This window comes from Symsagittifera roscoffensis, chromosome 3 (genome assembly GCF_963678635.1).
Source record: "Symsagittifera roscoffensis chromosome 3, txSymRosc1.1, whole genome shotgun sequence".
Lineage (NCBI taxonomy): Eukaryota > Metazoa > Xenacoelomorpha > Acoela > Convolutidae > Symsagittifera > Symsagittifera roscoffensis.
The window spans coordinates 10,930,961-10,948,218 of record NC_087064.1 but is presented as its reverse complement, the minus strand read 5'-3'; the positions used below and the strand labels follow the sequence as shown (position 1 = coordinate 10,948,218).

Below are 17,258 nucleotides of genomic sequence, written 5' to 3'. Positions count from 1 at the left end.
TTTTCACTTTGACCACACCTTTCAAATTTTCCATTTTCTCAGTTGTCTTACGTGTTATTATGGCTGAATGCGTAATATTCTGTGTCAAATTCTGACCGATTGTGTTTCAAATTGTTCGGTTGCTCACCATGCTAAGATTAATTGGCTTATGACAACGAAAAGTAGTGTTTCAAAAATTAAATTGAAAGCTTGGAGGAAAGTGGAAAAGAGTCAAAATTTAGAAGTCATTTCGTTTTTGTGCAGTTTCTGTCAAATGAGCGGTGGAACTTGATGAGATGCGTTGCCTTAGGGCTACGATGGCTGACACAGATTGGTATGATTTTCAGCTAGGGTTGATTGCTCTGCGATTTTCTGAGCTGACCTAATTGAGTGTGAGTCATAAATGAGAACCTCAACTCGGGGTATGAAGTAACTACCTCACCAAATAATAAATCTCATCTGAGAAGTTAATAGAAGAGTCGTTCACAGATTATAAACTAGTTTTACCCCCTTTGAACAATTATTCTTATAAAGCTACCAGGAACATTTGAGAATTGGTTATCATTAACTGTTGAACTTATACATCTGATATTCATCCAAACGCGAGGAAATTACATATTTTAACCAATATAATGTAGTAAGTTTACCAATATATTGCCCAATAATTAAATTTGAAACCCAATAGGGGGTACTGTGTGTGCGTGTGAAAGAGAGAGAGAGAGAGAGAGAGAGAGAGAGAGAGAGAGAGCTCAAATTCTAGTCTCCTCCAAGTTTGAGATTACCATCTTTTGATCATGCGATTAATTTCATATGGCACTACTTTATTTTTGGACTTCAAAAATAAGTTTCAAGTTACCGAGTTTCAAAATTCATCGAAAAGAGAGAATTCAATCTTGATTTGATTAAATACATTTTTTCTTATACATTACCGGAAATGTAGAAAAACGGTATTAAACGATGGATACCACGCTGTTTTTTGCTTGCTGAGCTAATTGAATAGGCATGAAATCAGAAACCATTTTTTCTGCTTTGGCAACATTTTTGAATGAAAATTAATTTGTAATCTGAAACTCAGTAAAAAACTGAAACAGAATGACGACAAAGGAAATCACAGTAATCAAAGGAAACAGTTATACGCTGATAGCTACCCCTTGCGAGTGTGATAATTTTCCGATTTTGTCATTTTCTGATTTTCCTTGCGGCGTCCCTGAAGAAAAAAACGTCCTTTTTCTTAAATTGAACAAAATGGATAATGGGAATCGAATTTTTTTTCAGCCACGCGTCTTTTTCATATTACTAAGTCATAGCAGCACCAACCAATTTTTCTTTTTTTTTCTGCCTATTTGATCATTTCACATTCATTCAATTTTCATGCATCTATTTTCTAACAACATACCGTCTCGTCTGCTGTGAACAAAAAACATAGCCTGAACGACTGTTTAAATAATATATTGAAGATTTTTCTAATCTAATGTGCCACTGTTAATTTTCATTCCGTTTTTATTTGATTATATCATAAATTTGTTCCGCAAGCACCGAAACATTTTTTTCCGACTTTCGAAGAAAACAGAATATTTATGCCTGGTGTGGTTTTTGTTCCTACTTTCGAAAAAATGAGGAATATATATGCTCGGGGTGGTTTTTTTTTATTCAGACAGACTTTAGAAAGGTTGACTGCGTATGGGCATCAATCCGGAAATCTTCGGATTGTCAAGCGAGTGTGCCTGGCAATCCGAAGTATACTTGGCAATAATACTTTGAAAGTTTTTTTTCAATAGGCGAATTAATAATGCGTGGCAAATTATCCCCACTCATTATCGTTCCAAATTGAGTTGAGGCAAGCTAATTGGTTTTATTAATTCCATAAACGACTCGAGTTTTAACACTGGTATTATCAGCCTAATTTTTGTTCCGAATTTTGATACGAAAATTACAAAATATTTGTGCTCGGGTGGGTTTTTTTTTCTTCAGACAAATTTCGACTTTTTAATTAGCCATTTTTCACAGAATTTTTTAAATGATATTCAAAACTTATTGTTGTCCTGAGCTTAAATTTGGAAAGATATTTCACTTGTGATCATTTTTCGTACAGTTATGGAGGTTTAAAGATTGCCATTTTGATCAATTTGGGACAATTAACGCGCGATATATTTGGCGCTATTAACGCGTGAGCGGAAATTTAATCCGTCTTGGAAATCTTTCCAAATTGGTTAAGGTAAATTTATTTGCCATAATTGAATTAATAGGAGCGAAATCTATTTTTTTTGTACTTTACATGACGTGTGGGGGGGGGGGGGTGGTGATTTCATAAAAAATTTCAAATTTTAGAGAAAAAAAGTTTTAATTTTATTTTATTACATTTAATTTTTTTTCGTTACTACTACTCCATAAACCTTACAAGGCAGCCAAAACACTCAGGGCTTCGCCCTGATACGAACAGTCTTGTTTCAGTTTGTCAACATTTCAAAAACTAAAGACTATTCGAAACTAATTAGTGGGCAGTCGGAACATTCAGCGTTGTTCTGATACGAGCAGTCCTGTTTGTTATTCAGTCAACTTCCGGCGATCAAAATAATGGTTTTTAAAAATTAATTTTTGTGCACCATTAAAGATATTGACTCCCTAAAATCAAATTTGAAAAGTTATTTTAGCTCCAATCATTTTTTGTAAATTCTTAGCAGTTTGAAAATTTCCACTTCAAACATTTTATCGAGATTCCTGAAAACGTAACGCGAGTTTTTATGCTGGCTTAGCGAATTATCCCGCACAACAAAATTGTTCCAAATTGATTTGAGGCTAGCTAATTGGTCATATTTATTTCGTACTACTCAACTTTTCACACTTGATTTTTGATATTGTCCAAAATTTATAGTTTTTAATTTTTTTCTTTTCGCAAAAATCTATTCGGTTTGGATTCAGGGGCAGTCGAAACATCCAGGACTTTGACCGTATATACGAGCAGTCTTGTACTTCAGCTGGAATTTCAGCAGGAATTAAAAAACCAATGGGCCCAAGATCGTTGCCCACTTTTGTTTGTTTACTAGGTCAGTTGTAGCCCATTTGGAAAACTACTTGCATAAAAAGCAATCTGTTTGCTCTTTTTGTCCGTGAAAGTGGTTTTCTAAACTATTTCCACAAATGCCAATAGCGCAAACAAAGCTATTCCCTCCCATTTCATTCAACATCTTGCCATTTAAAATTTGATGTGGGTGGATAAACAAGGTAAAAAAAAAACAGTTCAAAATTTCAGGGGTATCTAAGAAGCAACTCGCTTTTAATTTTATACCATTGATCAAATTGTAAGCGTTCATTTCACTTTTTTTGTTCGATAAGTAGAAAAACTTATTAACCCAAATAAAAAGAGCTCCCATTGTAAAATTTAGTGTGTTTCTTTTGTTGGTGCTATTACCAATTTTTTTTTGCTTCAGTTGCAATGGACCATCTCCTTATCGATCGATTTGAATGGATGAAAAATAATGGTAATATTGCCAGAAAAAGGTGGCTCCAATAATAGGACTGTACACAATATTTTGTATTCCAGAGAAAGCATCCGGTTATAGTTTTGTACCAATTTTTCATCGATCTGTATGCTTTTTACTTCAGTTTTACCGCGGCTTTTCTGAATAATTGATAGTTGTAAAAAAAGGAATCTGTTCCCTAGTAAGTAATCATTCTCCGTTTTCTGACACGCGTCGTTGTTTTACAGTTACCTTTGTTCACATTCTATCAGTCTTAGCCGGCAGGCCTATTCGGTCGCTTTTTCTTTCGATTGATCCTTCACCGCCAATAATTTACACGCGTAACCCCCCCCCCCCCATTTTTTGCAAATAGCCTCTACAAAAAAGTCAGACCTTTCTAAATTTTAGCCAATGTCCTTCTACTAGCCATTACAGCCTGCTTGATTTCTTCAATGAACCGTTACGCTTTCTCCCATTAAGACATTTTGACAGAAGTGCAATTTGAATTGATCCTTTTTGGGTTGAAAACCTGGGAAAATATGCGCAAATCAAGTTGAATTTGGACTATTCGCTCCACCAGAAAGACTAGAGCACAGGAGACTTTTATCGTTTTTTAATCCGCTCTTGTTTATTACTGGATTAGCAGCCCAGCATGTCAAATCTCCAGAGTTATTCTACGACCAGCGTCCAAAATAAATCGCCAGCGCATAAAAACACAAACTCGGCGGAATCTTGGCGCCGAAATGTCAGCGATAGGAGCTACCCACCTTCGTATGGAGATTTCCTAGTTCCAGTGTTACCTATCTCTTACCCTCAAAATCAACTTCAATTTGAAACCGAATTTTTATCGCCCACCGCAAAATCAGTTCCTCTCACAAATGAAACCCAAAATGTGCACGCAACCGGTATCAGCTTAGCTCCAGCTGAAAACCTGCCCAGAAATGACAATTTTAACCCGTCAATAACTCAACCCGAACCACAAATCAATTTGATTGCTTTATCAACTGGACGGAGAAAACCACCCTGTTCGCCTATCAAATCAATCGAAACCAGAGGAGGATCATCAGTTCCAGGAATTCCAGGGTCTCCAAGGAACCGATCAGCAGTCATGGAACTCCAGCCAATGACGCTAGTTCATGTCGGCTCCTCCGAAGACGCCCTTATACATGCAGATTGCATCAACTCTCCGGCCGATTCGGGAATCGTAAGTTGCTCAAACACTTCAATTTACGCGCCCATTTCAGCTTCACAGCCGCGCCTTCCGGCCTTGATGACAGCTTGTAATATTGACAAGTCGCATATTTATGGAAGTACGACAAGCACAGACTTGGTAAGCAATGCGAGTGGATCCCCGACTCCGAGTCCCGAAGAGGGCTCGTTGGTGATGCCAAAAGCAATGATTCTACCCTCGGAAACACCGTCTTCTGTTGCGACTCATGAGAAACAGAGCAGTGCTTTTAAACCGTATCTGCCCAAAAATTTACTCGCCATGAAAGAAAGTCATAACTCACAGAGATCAAGCTCGGACTCGGATCCAAGAGTGTCAGCTCCGTCGTCCAATCAGAGCAGTGGACCGAGTTCATTACGTAATTCATTGCGCAACTCGATGGTGTCATCAGAGTCGTCAAACTACTCGATTGTTTCAGAACAAAGCGGAACAAGTGAAGGATCTAGCTCCAATTATAGAAAACCAGGTGCTGATCAAATGATTTGGCCAGCTTCTTTAACCCCTACCTTCAGACCAGTAAGTCTCAATTGCTTTTTGATGAGCTATATTTTAATGTAACTTTTTGCTTCAAAAAATGCAGTTAGTTAAATGATTGTCTGCAACCAAATTCAGCTACCACAAAAAATCATCGCAGTGAGTTGAGGGATATATCATACTGAAGCCCTTTCAGTCATTATTCAAACGACACTATAACATTTCAAAAAAGTTTTCCCAGTGTTGAGACAAACCGGTTTGAAGTTTTTTGCTTTATCGTCTAATTTTATACATTCGTCTAATTTAATTGCTTACATTCCGTTTGCAAAAAAGCAAGATTTTGCATTCCACTACAAAGATATTTAAACGCGTGTTGCTGTTTTTTTTATAACGAAAGGTTTCTAAAACTTTTGCTAGCCTCTAGCAGATACTCAGTACAATCTCACAGCGGAGAATGCTGGATTATAGTTCCCCTAAGCCGAAAGAATATAGTATAGGTAGATTAGAAAAACAGTTTGAAAAACATTAATATCTAATTAATCAGATAATTCTGACCGCTAACTAACCCTAAAAATTTGACTATTGGCAAAAAAAATGAAAAATGTGTAATTCTAGGTGTTTGCGCGAAATGGATTTTATTATGAAACATCAGTGAAATCTTACGTGGTTTAGGAAATACAAACCTTGCAAGATTTTTGCGAGATTTGCATTCCTTTAATTACGTGGAAAGTTCAGTTTGAAAGCAACTGAATTGTGAATGCAACTCCTGCAAGAATCTTGCAACACTCTTGCTAGATTTGCCGTGCTTTGCAAGATTTATTTTGTACACAAGGGAGGGTTTGGTTTTGCACCCTACAATTTGAAAGGTCTTTTTTAATGCTATTACATTATATCCATTCTATTTCTGATTAAAAAACTATAAAAACGTTTTCCTATAACACTTCCTTTTCTAGTTTTTAGGTCAGAAAGCGCTTGTACACAACGTATTCCTGTAAAAGAAAATCTTTCTAGGTCACAATTTTCAGCAAAAAACTCCAGTAACACATTTTTTGTTTCTTTCTTTTAAGGTTTGCTTATGGCTTAAATTTTTTAGTTTGTCAGATAGAAAATCATCAATAAAACGGGTTTTATCAATCAAAAATTTAAAGTAGATATGGATAATCTTTACAAGAAGAATAAATTTCTTCAAAATTTTGCTTAATTTTTTGAGATCCACCAAAATGAACTTCCGAGGTTTTTCAAATCAATAAAAAAATAAAATGCCTAAAAGTTTTATGGTCTCAATGAATTTGGTAAAAAGTTCCAGAAGTGAAGATTTTGAGAACATCTGCTTCCTCAACAAACTTAAATGTTGGTCAACCAAAAAGTGGATTTCGTAAACTATTATTAAAGAGGATCCCCTGAGTTGTCTCAGGATGTCAAATCCCTATCAGTTATATCATATAACGTTTTACAATAAACCTCGGCTAGCCTTTTCAAAAATTACGAGTGTTTTCTAACAATGAAATCCTCACTATTATGTCGACTTTCACAAAAAATCAAACTTTTTTAGTTCATTAAAAAGTCCGACAAACTTTCTAATTTTTTTGTTCATCCTGCAGCAGTTTGTGACTATTTTTCATTAAAAAAGTAAGTTTGTGAAAACCAAAGATACTGCTTAGAGAATAGCTCGCAAATTTTTTAATGTGTTGCCAGATTTGAATGAACCTTTTATCAACTATGAGCCGATTCTTTTTCTCTTTAGACAAATCAATTTTTTTAACGGCAAATGACAATCAACTATTATGTACAACAATTATTTAAAAAATTCTTGCCTATTGAAATTGCCATGAAAAGTTTTTTAGTTGGTCTTAATTTTACTCCTTTTTGAGAAATCATGATTTAAGAAACCAATTTTTTTTGCGCAGGTTCGTTGCTTAGTTGTTTCGATACAGCATTTGCTGAATTGGCAATAATACATTTTTGCCTCAAATGATTATGCGAGCATATCCGACAAAACAGTACCAATCGCATTATTTCTGCCTCGTTTCGGTACTCCGGTAGATCGGTCTCGGGTAGCTGGCCGATTGACAACATTTCAATTCATACGTAAATTAACCGTAATTATCGGAAATTAAAAGTCAACAAAGAATAAAGAACTGTCATAAATTACGCAAAAAGAAAACAATAAAAAGTCAACTTTAAAATGGCGCCTGAACAATTTGTGAACTTTGTTTCAATCTTTCAGTTTTGGACTTTTTTCACACACTGTACTTCGTTCACCAGAAAACTCATTAGTTACGACCTTGGTTTTTTCTCGCTAAGAATTCTAGCGAGAACACGCATAAAAAAAAACTCGCACAAAAAAAACCGTATAAGATAAATGTACGGCAACGCAAAAAGTTTCATAACTCTCAATAAATTCTTAGGATGTTCAAAAGTAAAACACCCCGTCGTTTGTCACTATTCAAAATTCTCTTGAGTCAAATTTCGATTCCAAATAATTATTATGCAGAGACTTTTTGTTCGTTTAGCACCAAAATTGAATCCAAAAACCTGATTGCATTTGTACAAATGTGATTTTACTGAGTTTTTCCACACATTTGAACAATATTACATCTCAATAAAAATCGAAAAAGCGCAGAAAACAACCTGTGATTTGTGATAATGAAAATGTATTGAACTTCGATATACTAGAAAAAGCTAAACACTAACTTTTAGATGCCAAGTGACCTCGCAAACTACATGTGATCACACGTGACTCTTTTTTGCAGATGAAATTGAATCCGTCCGATTATTTGCTGCCTCATGATTAAGAAAATGGAAAAAAGAACGCTCCATACTATTAAGTTTCATTCAGCAGATAAGAAAAAACCAAATTCTAAACAAAATTGCCTGGCTCAGTTTAAACCCAAAAAAGATGTCTAAAATATAAACACTTTATCAAGAACTAGATTAAGTTAGTCATAATGCTTGAAAATCATTGGAATGGTATAATTTTGCGGTGTGCGTTTTTTCTCCTTGAACACCGGACAATAATATCCTTCAGATTGTATAAAAAATTTCCCTCCAAAATGCTTAATAAGAATAGAAATTTAGTGAATAAAAGACCACCCAAAGCATAAATATTCCGCACTAACAACAATGCTATCACTCTCTTTTTTTTTACCTCAAAAGGTGTAGTGGGAAATACTTTCGAAAAAATAATCTAACAAAAGCAAAAATTTGTTCATTAAAAAACTATCAATTTCAAAATTTCCTGAAACTATTATTCATATCTGGGGACCTAAGAGGCAGTCAAATTATTCAGAACTTTTATCTTTTTTAAAAGCAACTCAAAATTTTTTATGAACTTTGATTTTTTCGAATTTGTTTAATTACTTTAGACTGTTTAATTACTTTAATATATAACTGTGATTGAACTTTTTTTGTGTGATGCATATTTCTAGTATGTTGAAATCTATTGACTATTCATTACTTCATACAAAATCAGAATAGCCGTTTCGTGAGCATTGAATTACAGAATGTCTACCAAATGCAAGATTTGTACCTTTGAACTTCAAGGTTGGCTGGCGAGTAAATTATCAGGCTTAGATACCAGACACTTCAATCAGATTTGACTGATGCCTTTAATCTTCTGATTAAGTTATGGACAATCCTAACTGACAAACTAAGCTACGAACAAATACTGCTTCTCAATTATCACGCGGCTTATAAGCAGAACAGTTTTAAGAGCTGCAACAGCTACTTAAAAATCCTGTATCACAAATGTCAAAATTAATTCATCTGAATTAAGCAAATATGGCCAAATTTCTTTCCCATTAAAACCCCCTCCCATTAAAACCCTCTCCCTAAACAAAAACTGTAACCCCATCACAGCAAAAAAAAAAAACATTAGGTTGGTAGGATATAATTTTCCGGGGGCTATGCTTTATTAGAGTCTAGTCGATCTGATGAATTTAACATAAGAAAAAATAAATCATTTTAAAAAGCGCATTAAGATAGTTTTTAGATTTTTATGCTCTATTAGATTTCTGCATTTATTTCAACTATCTGATGATTTAGCTTCTAACCTACAATTAGAATACCTTGAAAGCACCAAGAGTATTTGCAATTACCCATCTAACCGGTTAAATTCTTCTCTGAAGTTGGAAATCTCAGTTAAGTGACCCTTTTCAAATAATTGCGCTCTCCTCTTACGCACCTTCATTTATGATTTTGAACTCCAATTGCAGATCAGTCAAGCAAACAGAACCTAACCATTCAGCTCAACATGTACTTCAAGTAGTCACAGCAATCCACTAGACCAGAACTACTATGGCACCAGTTGCAAATTAATAAAACTTTAAAAAAAAATTTTTTTTTCATGAAAAGTGTTTTTTTTTCTATGGAATGATCTCATTGCTAAATTCATTCATTTCCGCGGGACACGTTTGAATGTTTTTGAAAATTATCATATAAAACAACAAAAAACTGAAATTCTTTTTTTTGTTCCGACCATTGAAAATGGGGAGGAACTTTGTATTAGAGTATATTTTATCATCGTACTGGGTTGAGTAAAATCATATTAAAGCCTCTTCAGTCGTGATTTGATCCACATTAAGAAATTCTGAAAAATTTCTCCCAATGTCGAGAAAAACCGGTTTAAAATTTTTGATTTTTGTCTTAATTCGAGCAAATAAAGCAAACGAGCAGACTTACAACAGATAAATTATGCCTAATTTAAAAACTTAAAACTAAATTTTGAGCAAATAAACATAGTTTTTGAAGTTTTTTTGCTCCAATTTTGTAATAAACAATTTCAAAAAATCATAAATTTTCTGCAAAAAAAAGTTTTGAATCAATTTTTTCTTAAAGTTTTTTTAGACATGTTTCTTCAAAACTTTTTGTCCAATTTTCCTTTATTACTATGACTATCAAATATGCCTAAATTATTTTTCTACTTCATATCCTTTCATCAAAACAAGCAGAAAAAAAAATTAATTTGGAAAAAACGTTCTGAACCGTAGTTTTCTAAAGACTATGGTCGGAACATTCTGTATTACTTGCACAGTAACCGGCTATCCTTGTTGTAATTGTATTTAGTCCTACCAACGAAAATGGGGAGTAACTGCGTATTCAGTTGTGTTTTAATTTTTCTCCCATGCAAAGTCTGGTAGCATAATCTGAATAAAGCATAATCGGAATGGGTTGAGGACAAATAGTTTGAAACTCTTCTCGGAAATTTTAAGAGATTCGAACGACAATTTTTACAGAGATTCGAAGGACAACAAAACTTTTTCGAAAATTTTTTTGAAAATTTAGGACAACTCATTTGAAAATTTTGGTTTGAGGTCTAATTTTGAGCGAATAAAGTGAGCAGGCAGGCTTTTTTTGTTTTTCAACCAAACGCAGTTACCACAACTAATCATCGGAATGATTGGAGCGTATATCACAAGAGAATCCTTTCAGCTCACATTTAAACGGCAGAAAAACTGGTTAAAATCGTTTGAATTTCAGCGCAATTTTGATCGAGTGAAGCAAGCGAGCAGGCTTATTGTAAAAAATAAGCAGTGAAACTTAAGTTTAAATCCAGTAAAATGTTTTTCAGTGTTTTTAAAAAAAAGTGTTTAAAAAATTCAAACAAAAATCAAAACAGAATGTTTGAAAAAATTGAGGCTTTTGTGTTTGTCTATGTTTTTGTTGCTTGTAATTTTTCGACAAATAGTGTAGAAAAATTTGTTCATTTCATTTTGACCGTTTAATACGCCTAAAATTAAGACTTTTAGTAATTTTTTTTAACAAACCACGCACAAAAACACCAACTTAAGCAAAGATTAAAATTTTATGAATGTTTTTAGAAAAACACGGTTGGAAAACTCTGCGCTACTTGTTTTTTTTTAAATTTCCCAACATGAAAAAAATGATTATTTTCCAATTTTTGATTGTGAAGACGAAATAGTATTGGGATGTCGTTTCATAGTGGTGAACTTTTGTAACTTTAGTAATTGCCACAAGTGCGTGTAGCTAAATTTGCTCGCAGTCCGTTATGCCGGCTGACACGTGTTACAACATGAACTGAAGGATGGCAGCTTCCCACATAACAATGAAATCTCAAAAGTAGAAACATTCCAAAAAAATTCTGAAAATTGAGAAAAATCCATTTGAACTTTCTGGTTTGTTGCCTAAGTTCGAGCGAATAAAGTGGGCAAGCAGGCTTGTTTTATTTTTCAAGCAAACGCAGTTACCTCAACAAATCATCAGAATGACTGGAGTGTATATCTTATCAGAACTCTTTCAATCCTCATTCGAACGACATTTAAAAAAACAGAAAGTTATCCAATTGTCGAGAAAAACGGTTAAAATGTTTTGAGTTTCAGTACAATTTTGATTGAGTAAAGCGAGCGAGCAGGCTTATTGTTAAAAAAAGCCGTGAAACTTTTTGCTCCAGTAATTTTTTTAAACACCAAACCAGAAAAAAAATTTGAAATTTCACAGATTTGAAAAATATTCAACAAAAAATTTTATTGATAAAAAGTCGAAAAAAAAATATTTGAAAAAAAAAATTTCTAAGTTTTTTGAGTTTGTTTTGTTTTGCTTAAGATATTTCGACATAAATTGTTGCACATCTTGTCTATTTTACTGTGACTGTAGAACAAGCTTAAGTTTGAGGCTTTCGACAGATCCTTTTATCACACCACACACAAAAAACACAATTTGAAAAAAAAAGAATAAAATTATAAGCATGTTTTTTTTTTAATATTGGAAATTTCTGCGCTACTTGCACATCAACCGGCAGCCATTAATAAAAATCGGTTCTTTTCAATATCTTAGCAAAAAAAATCTGAATAATTTTCAATTTATGATTGAGAAGACGAAATAGGCTTGGGATGTTGGCGCTTAGTGGTGAAATTTTGTTATGGCCACAAGTGCGTGTAGTTAAACTTGCTCGCAGTCCGTTATGCGGGCTGACACATGTTACAACATGCACTGCTGGATGCCAACTCCTCATATGTCAACAAAAATGTCTCCTCCGGATCTAGGGCGCTTTAGTAACCGTGTTGGTAGGTATATAAGGCGACAGGCCGTTAAGACGACAAACATTGAGAAGAAGAATTGCGAAATTTTCAAGATTCTGGTTGGTTACATTTTTCTCAAAAAGAGACAAAAAAAATTTTCAAGTTTAAAAATAGAAAAATTTGATGCGTATAGACATCTAGCAAAATACACTACACCAAAACTTGACCCTTTTAATTTTTAATCTAAAGAAGTGACATCCAAAAAAAGCTACATTTCTAAGCTTCTGCTTTTTTTTTTAATTCTGCTCTTCGACGTATCGGCTCATCGCTGGTGTCAATTCATCTCCGCCGTTTGAAAGAGCAATTTATGATGGAATTGAAAATCAGCAGTAATGTACTTTATTGCTGTGTTCTGAATCATTTTCAGCAAACCGAATTCATTTTTCCACTGCTTTGAGATGATAAAACATGCGTGAACACTTGAACAAAACAAAAATTTCCAGCTACGAGAAAATCAATTTATGACTGACTTGCGTGACGGTTATGGAAATGTGTTTTTTGATTTTTGAAAGAACTGACAGATTTTTCAGAATTTTTAGCCTGGAGATAGATTACAATGGCGTTTTGAAGGGGAGAGTTTACTTAACCATGACTCATATTAAAATCAATTTTCCCTGAAAAGTTAAGTCTCCTCTTTTTTCAACTTGATACTTGAACGGAAAATGCTCAATTGAAGAATTCAGTAGATCGAAAAGAATTATGAAGTGATAGTAGCTCCCTTTTAAAGTTCTCACTTAAGAAAGAAGCAAAATATCGTAAGAAATACGACAAGTTGTTATTGCATCAAACATTGAGCCGCCTGAAATCTTCCATCTCAACAATAATATTAAATACAAAAAATTTACCAGAAATTTTGAAAGAATTACAGATATTTTTTTAAAACTTGATGTTAATGGGTCCTTGGTTCAATTTAATGAACAGTAACTTATCGAAATCATCTTAGATTAGGAGTAAAAAATAAACTATTAATGAGAGCTGCACGCTGTACCATAACCAAAATCCGGTTAACGCATTTCTAGCGATATTTATGAAGCACGCTAAATGCTATTTTTACAGTTAGTTAAATGTTTTTGATTTAAAAATAGATTCGTTCTAAGGGAATGAAACATTTGTTCAAGATGTGATTTTTTCTCCATACAAATCTCAACTTTTCACCTTTTGATAAGTTTTCTTATATCATCTGAAAAAGTTTGTTGCCGTTAGATCAAAATCAAAAACTTTTTCACTACCGCTATTTTTTGTAAAATCTGTGGTGACAGAGAACTACCGATTTCAATTTGAACAAGACTGCTCGTATCAGGGCGAAGCCCTGAGTGTTCCGACTGCCTCTAAGGTTTATGGAGCAGCAGTAAAAACATTAAAAAAATTAAACGAAATAAAAAAAAAACGAAAATTTATTTTTCTAAAATTTGATTTTTTTAATGAAAATCATCCCCCCACACGCCATATAAAATACAAAAGAATAGATTTCGCTCCTAGTTACAAATCAATTATGGCAAATAAGCTTCGTTCAACCAATTTGGAAAGATTTGTAAGACGGATTAAATCTCCGCTTGCGCGTTAATAGCGCGAATTATATCGCGCGTTAATTGTCCCAAATTGGTCAATGTGGCAATCTTTAAACCCTCATAACTTTACGAAAAATGATCACAGGTTAAATATCTTTTCAAATTTAAGCTCAGGACAACAATACCTTTTGAATGATATAAAAAAATTCCGTCAAAAACGGCTATTTAAAAAGTCGAAATTTGTCTGAAGAAAAAAACCCACCCCGAGCACAAATATTTCGTGACTTTTGTATCGAAAGTCGGAACAAAAAATTAGAAAATTTGTTGCGATCAGAATCTGCAGTTTTCTGTTTAAAAAAATTGTTTTTGAGCTATCCCGTCTCAAAACTAATTCCAAATTAAAGAAAGGGAGGCTAATTGATCCATATCTAGCTCCAATGGCTGCGAGATTTAATTATTAGTTCTTGATTCTGCTTAAAACCAATCATAAATTTTACCAGTCATAGATTAGGAAACATTTTGTACAGCAAAAACTTTTGTACCTTGAAATGATTTTTTTTCTGTTCAAACTTCAAGGAACTCCAATATTGCTCGGTTTGTTTTTTTTTGTGCAAGCCTTTTTCCAAATTTTTAACCAAAAATTATTATGTCTTGAGTTTAAACTAGAAAAAACATATTCTTTTGCAGCATATATTTTCTGGGTCTAGAAAATTGCCAATTGATCAATATTGAGATAGTTTTTGTGCGCAATATTTACATTCTCCTTCTAATGTGTAGACTAGATCGCAAGATAAATGACTGAGCAATCGAGTCACTAAAGTCATCAGATTTTAAATAAAAATTGTAGGGAAAAAACAATCAAAAAGTTTTGAAAAAAAAAATTGAGTTTCACCTTTTCTTGACTCTTTTCAATTTTTTTTAAGAAAAACTACTTCAGAGATTTTAAAAGGTAGGCGGGGCAGTAATTTCTTTTTTTGGCAAACCAGGTTCCATAAAAAAGTTCCTTCTACGTTTTTTAGAAGTTTTTGAAAAAGAACACAAAAACTTACCCTTTCCTCTTAGATGTTACAGCATACTGCACACATAATCGCGAAAAATTATGTTCACTTTTTTCTGAATTGAACATTAAAATGCTGGCTCGCTCTATTCAAAGAGGATGTTTTGATCCGGGTTTCAAAAATCTGCCCCTAATTGATATTTTGTTTTCCTACTGAGATTTTGAATGGAACATGTTATGAACAAGGATTAATTGTGCAGTCAGGATGGATTTAGATAGGGCAATTTGGCGGACGCCTATCTCCTCTCAAAGATTGTCCCCCCGGCCTTCCAAAGGTTCTTCCCTTAAGTGCTAGTTTATGACTTATTTTTTGGCCGACCGACACTTTTCTTAAAAGCTCTTTCGGCGCTATATAAACTTATATTTGGGGAATAAATCTAAGGAACGCGCACCAGAAAACGCAATTTTCTAGCTCCCCCTTGCCACAAAGCGCTCAAAATTTTTTCAAAGAGGGATAGTTATAGTGTTCTTGGAGACTAGTAAAATAGTTTGGTCGGCCGAAAAAAGTCGATACAATTTTCGAAAATTTGCATTCGAGCGCGCGTTTTCAAAAATGTTTCAAAAAATTTGCTGACCTTTTTAGGGAAAGAGCGTAATTTGGGAAATAGGTATTTATGATATTCTCTTCGGCTGATTCGAAAAATTAAAAGTAGTTTTAAAAGAGGTTGCCAGCTGTCAAAAAAATGACTTTCTGAACGGCACTTGGCGATTGAATGATTAGTTTTTCTGGCCTTCATGGGTCAGTGGCGAGACAAGTCGCCACGAAAGTCAACTCGCAATTTTTCAGGGAAGGGACAACTCGCAAAGTTTGCAAATCAATTTATTTCAAAGTTTGAAAAATTAAAGCTTTTGTTTAAAATCCTACCCTCTGCTGGCAAGATTGCAACAACGATAGCCGGTTACTGTGCAGGTAGCAGAGAATGTTCCGACCATGGTCTTTAGAAAACTCAGGTTTAGAAAGTTTTTTTTTCCGAATTAGTGTAGTTTTTTTTGCTTGGTGTGATAAAAGGATATGACTTAATGATACAACTAACTTAGGTATATTAGACAGTCATAGTAATATAGGCAAATTGTACAAAAATTTTGTAGAAAATTGACTAGAAAAACTAAAAAAAGTATTAAAAAATTTTTTTTCAAAAGTTTTTGAAAAAAAAAATTTGAGCTTTTTGAAGTTTTTGGTTCCCAAAATGAAACTAAAAAACTCCAAAAATTAGTTTACTTGCTTAAAGTTAGGTTTTAAGGTTTTAATTTACGCATAATTCAGCTGTTGCAAGACTGCTCGTCTGCTTCGGGTGATCGAATTAAAACGAAAATTCAAAAACTTCAAACCGGTTTTTCTCGACTCTGGGAAAGTTTTTTTTAGATCTCAGTGTTCAAATCAGTGTTTTTGGTTCGAATCATGACTGAAAGGGCTTCAATATAATATATCCAACAACACAGTCCGATGATTATTTGTGGTAGTTGATTTTTCAAGTAAAACAAAAAGCAAAAACAAAAACTTAAACACACCAGAATATGAAATTCCTCCCCATTTTTCAAATGGTCGGAACAATAAGTTGGCGCAACAGTCTGTTAATGCGAGTTGTAGTTTGTTGCGAGTTGTCGCATTACGGCATGGGCCCTCAAAAAAAGTTAAAAGAAAATGGCTATTTGCTCTACCACTAACAGGAGATTCTTAATTAAGAGAACTTCGGTTTTCTCACGTATAATCAACTGCCAAAGTTTGGGTGATGATTTATATCAAGCCTTATCAGTCACAAGCTCCATTGAAAACCCTACTTTTTTTAAAGGGTGAATGGCATTTCAGAGAAAATAAAAGCAATGTGTTAGTCTTGAAGTACACTGACTTTTTATTGTTTTGTTTATATTAATATGATGAATAAAATAGTTAATGATGAATCAATTAAATCAATACGAATATGGTGATTTTGAAATCAATCAAGCTAGCAGTTTGAATAAAAACGGAAAAACAGACCCCACAAAAAAGTCAATAAGCTATTTGCATTAAAATTGAACAAAAATGAACGGTAAAACGATTGATTTCTCTGTGTATCTTCATGATTGCAATGAAAATTGTGGTAGCAATTGTGAAAAAAAAATCACATTTTTATCTTTCAGCGCAACCCAAGCAACGAATCAAAACAGAGTCGGCCTTCGTCTTTGCCGAGTGACTCGTCTTCAGGTGTCTCGTCAATCGCGACCGGTCCTGTCGTGAGACCCAAGGCCAAGAGAGACACCAGTGGCCGAAGAGGACGCCAGAAAAAACCGCCAGCAGTTGGGTTTGGTGTTCCGCAGGGAAATGGGGTTGGTGTTCCGCAGGGAAATGAGGGATTGGATGGGGAGAGTAAGAGCGCGACATTGACCAACCAAGTTGTGACTGCTGACGGGTGTGTGCTGTGTGAGGAGAGATGTCCGGAGTTGAAATTACACCCCTGGAGGTGAAGATTTCTGTCCAACAATTTATTTTTTAAAGTTTTTTCAAAATTTTTTTGTGCCCATAAGCTAAGGATGTTCACT

At 34.1% G+C, this 17,258-nt stretch overlaps 1 protein-coding gene across 2 annotated transcripts in view; it reads left to right on the top strand.

Annotated features, from left to right (window-relative positions):
- Window positions 1-1,378: 1,378 nt before the first annotated feature.
- Window positions 1,379-17,258, top strand: part of LOC134842738 (protein prickle-like) — a 55,712-nt gene continuing 39,832 nt past the window's right edge. Inside the window, exons 1-3 of one of the 2 annotated variants that reach the window (XM_063859215.1) lie at window positions 1,379-1,388; window positions 3,686-5,181; window positions 16,860-17,179. In XM_063859215.1, coding sequence (XP_063715285.1) covers window positions 4,090-5,181; window positions 16,860-17,179 — 1,412 coding nt within the window. In that variant the 5' untranslated portion in view covers window positions 1,379-1,388; window positions 3,686-4,089. Of the gene's footprint in view, window positions 1,389-3,509; window positions 5,182-16,859; window positions 17,180-17,258 lie in introns of those variants that run through there. The other variant, XM_063859214.1, reaches the window with a different exon arrangement.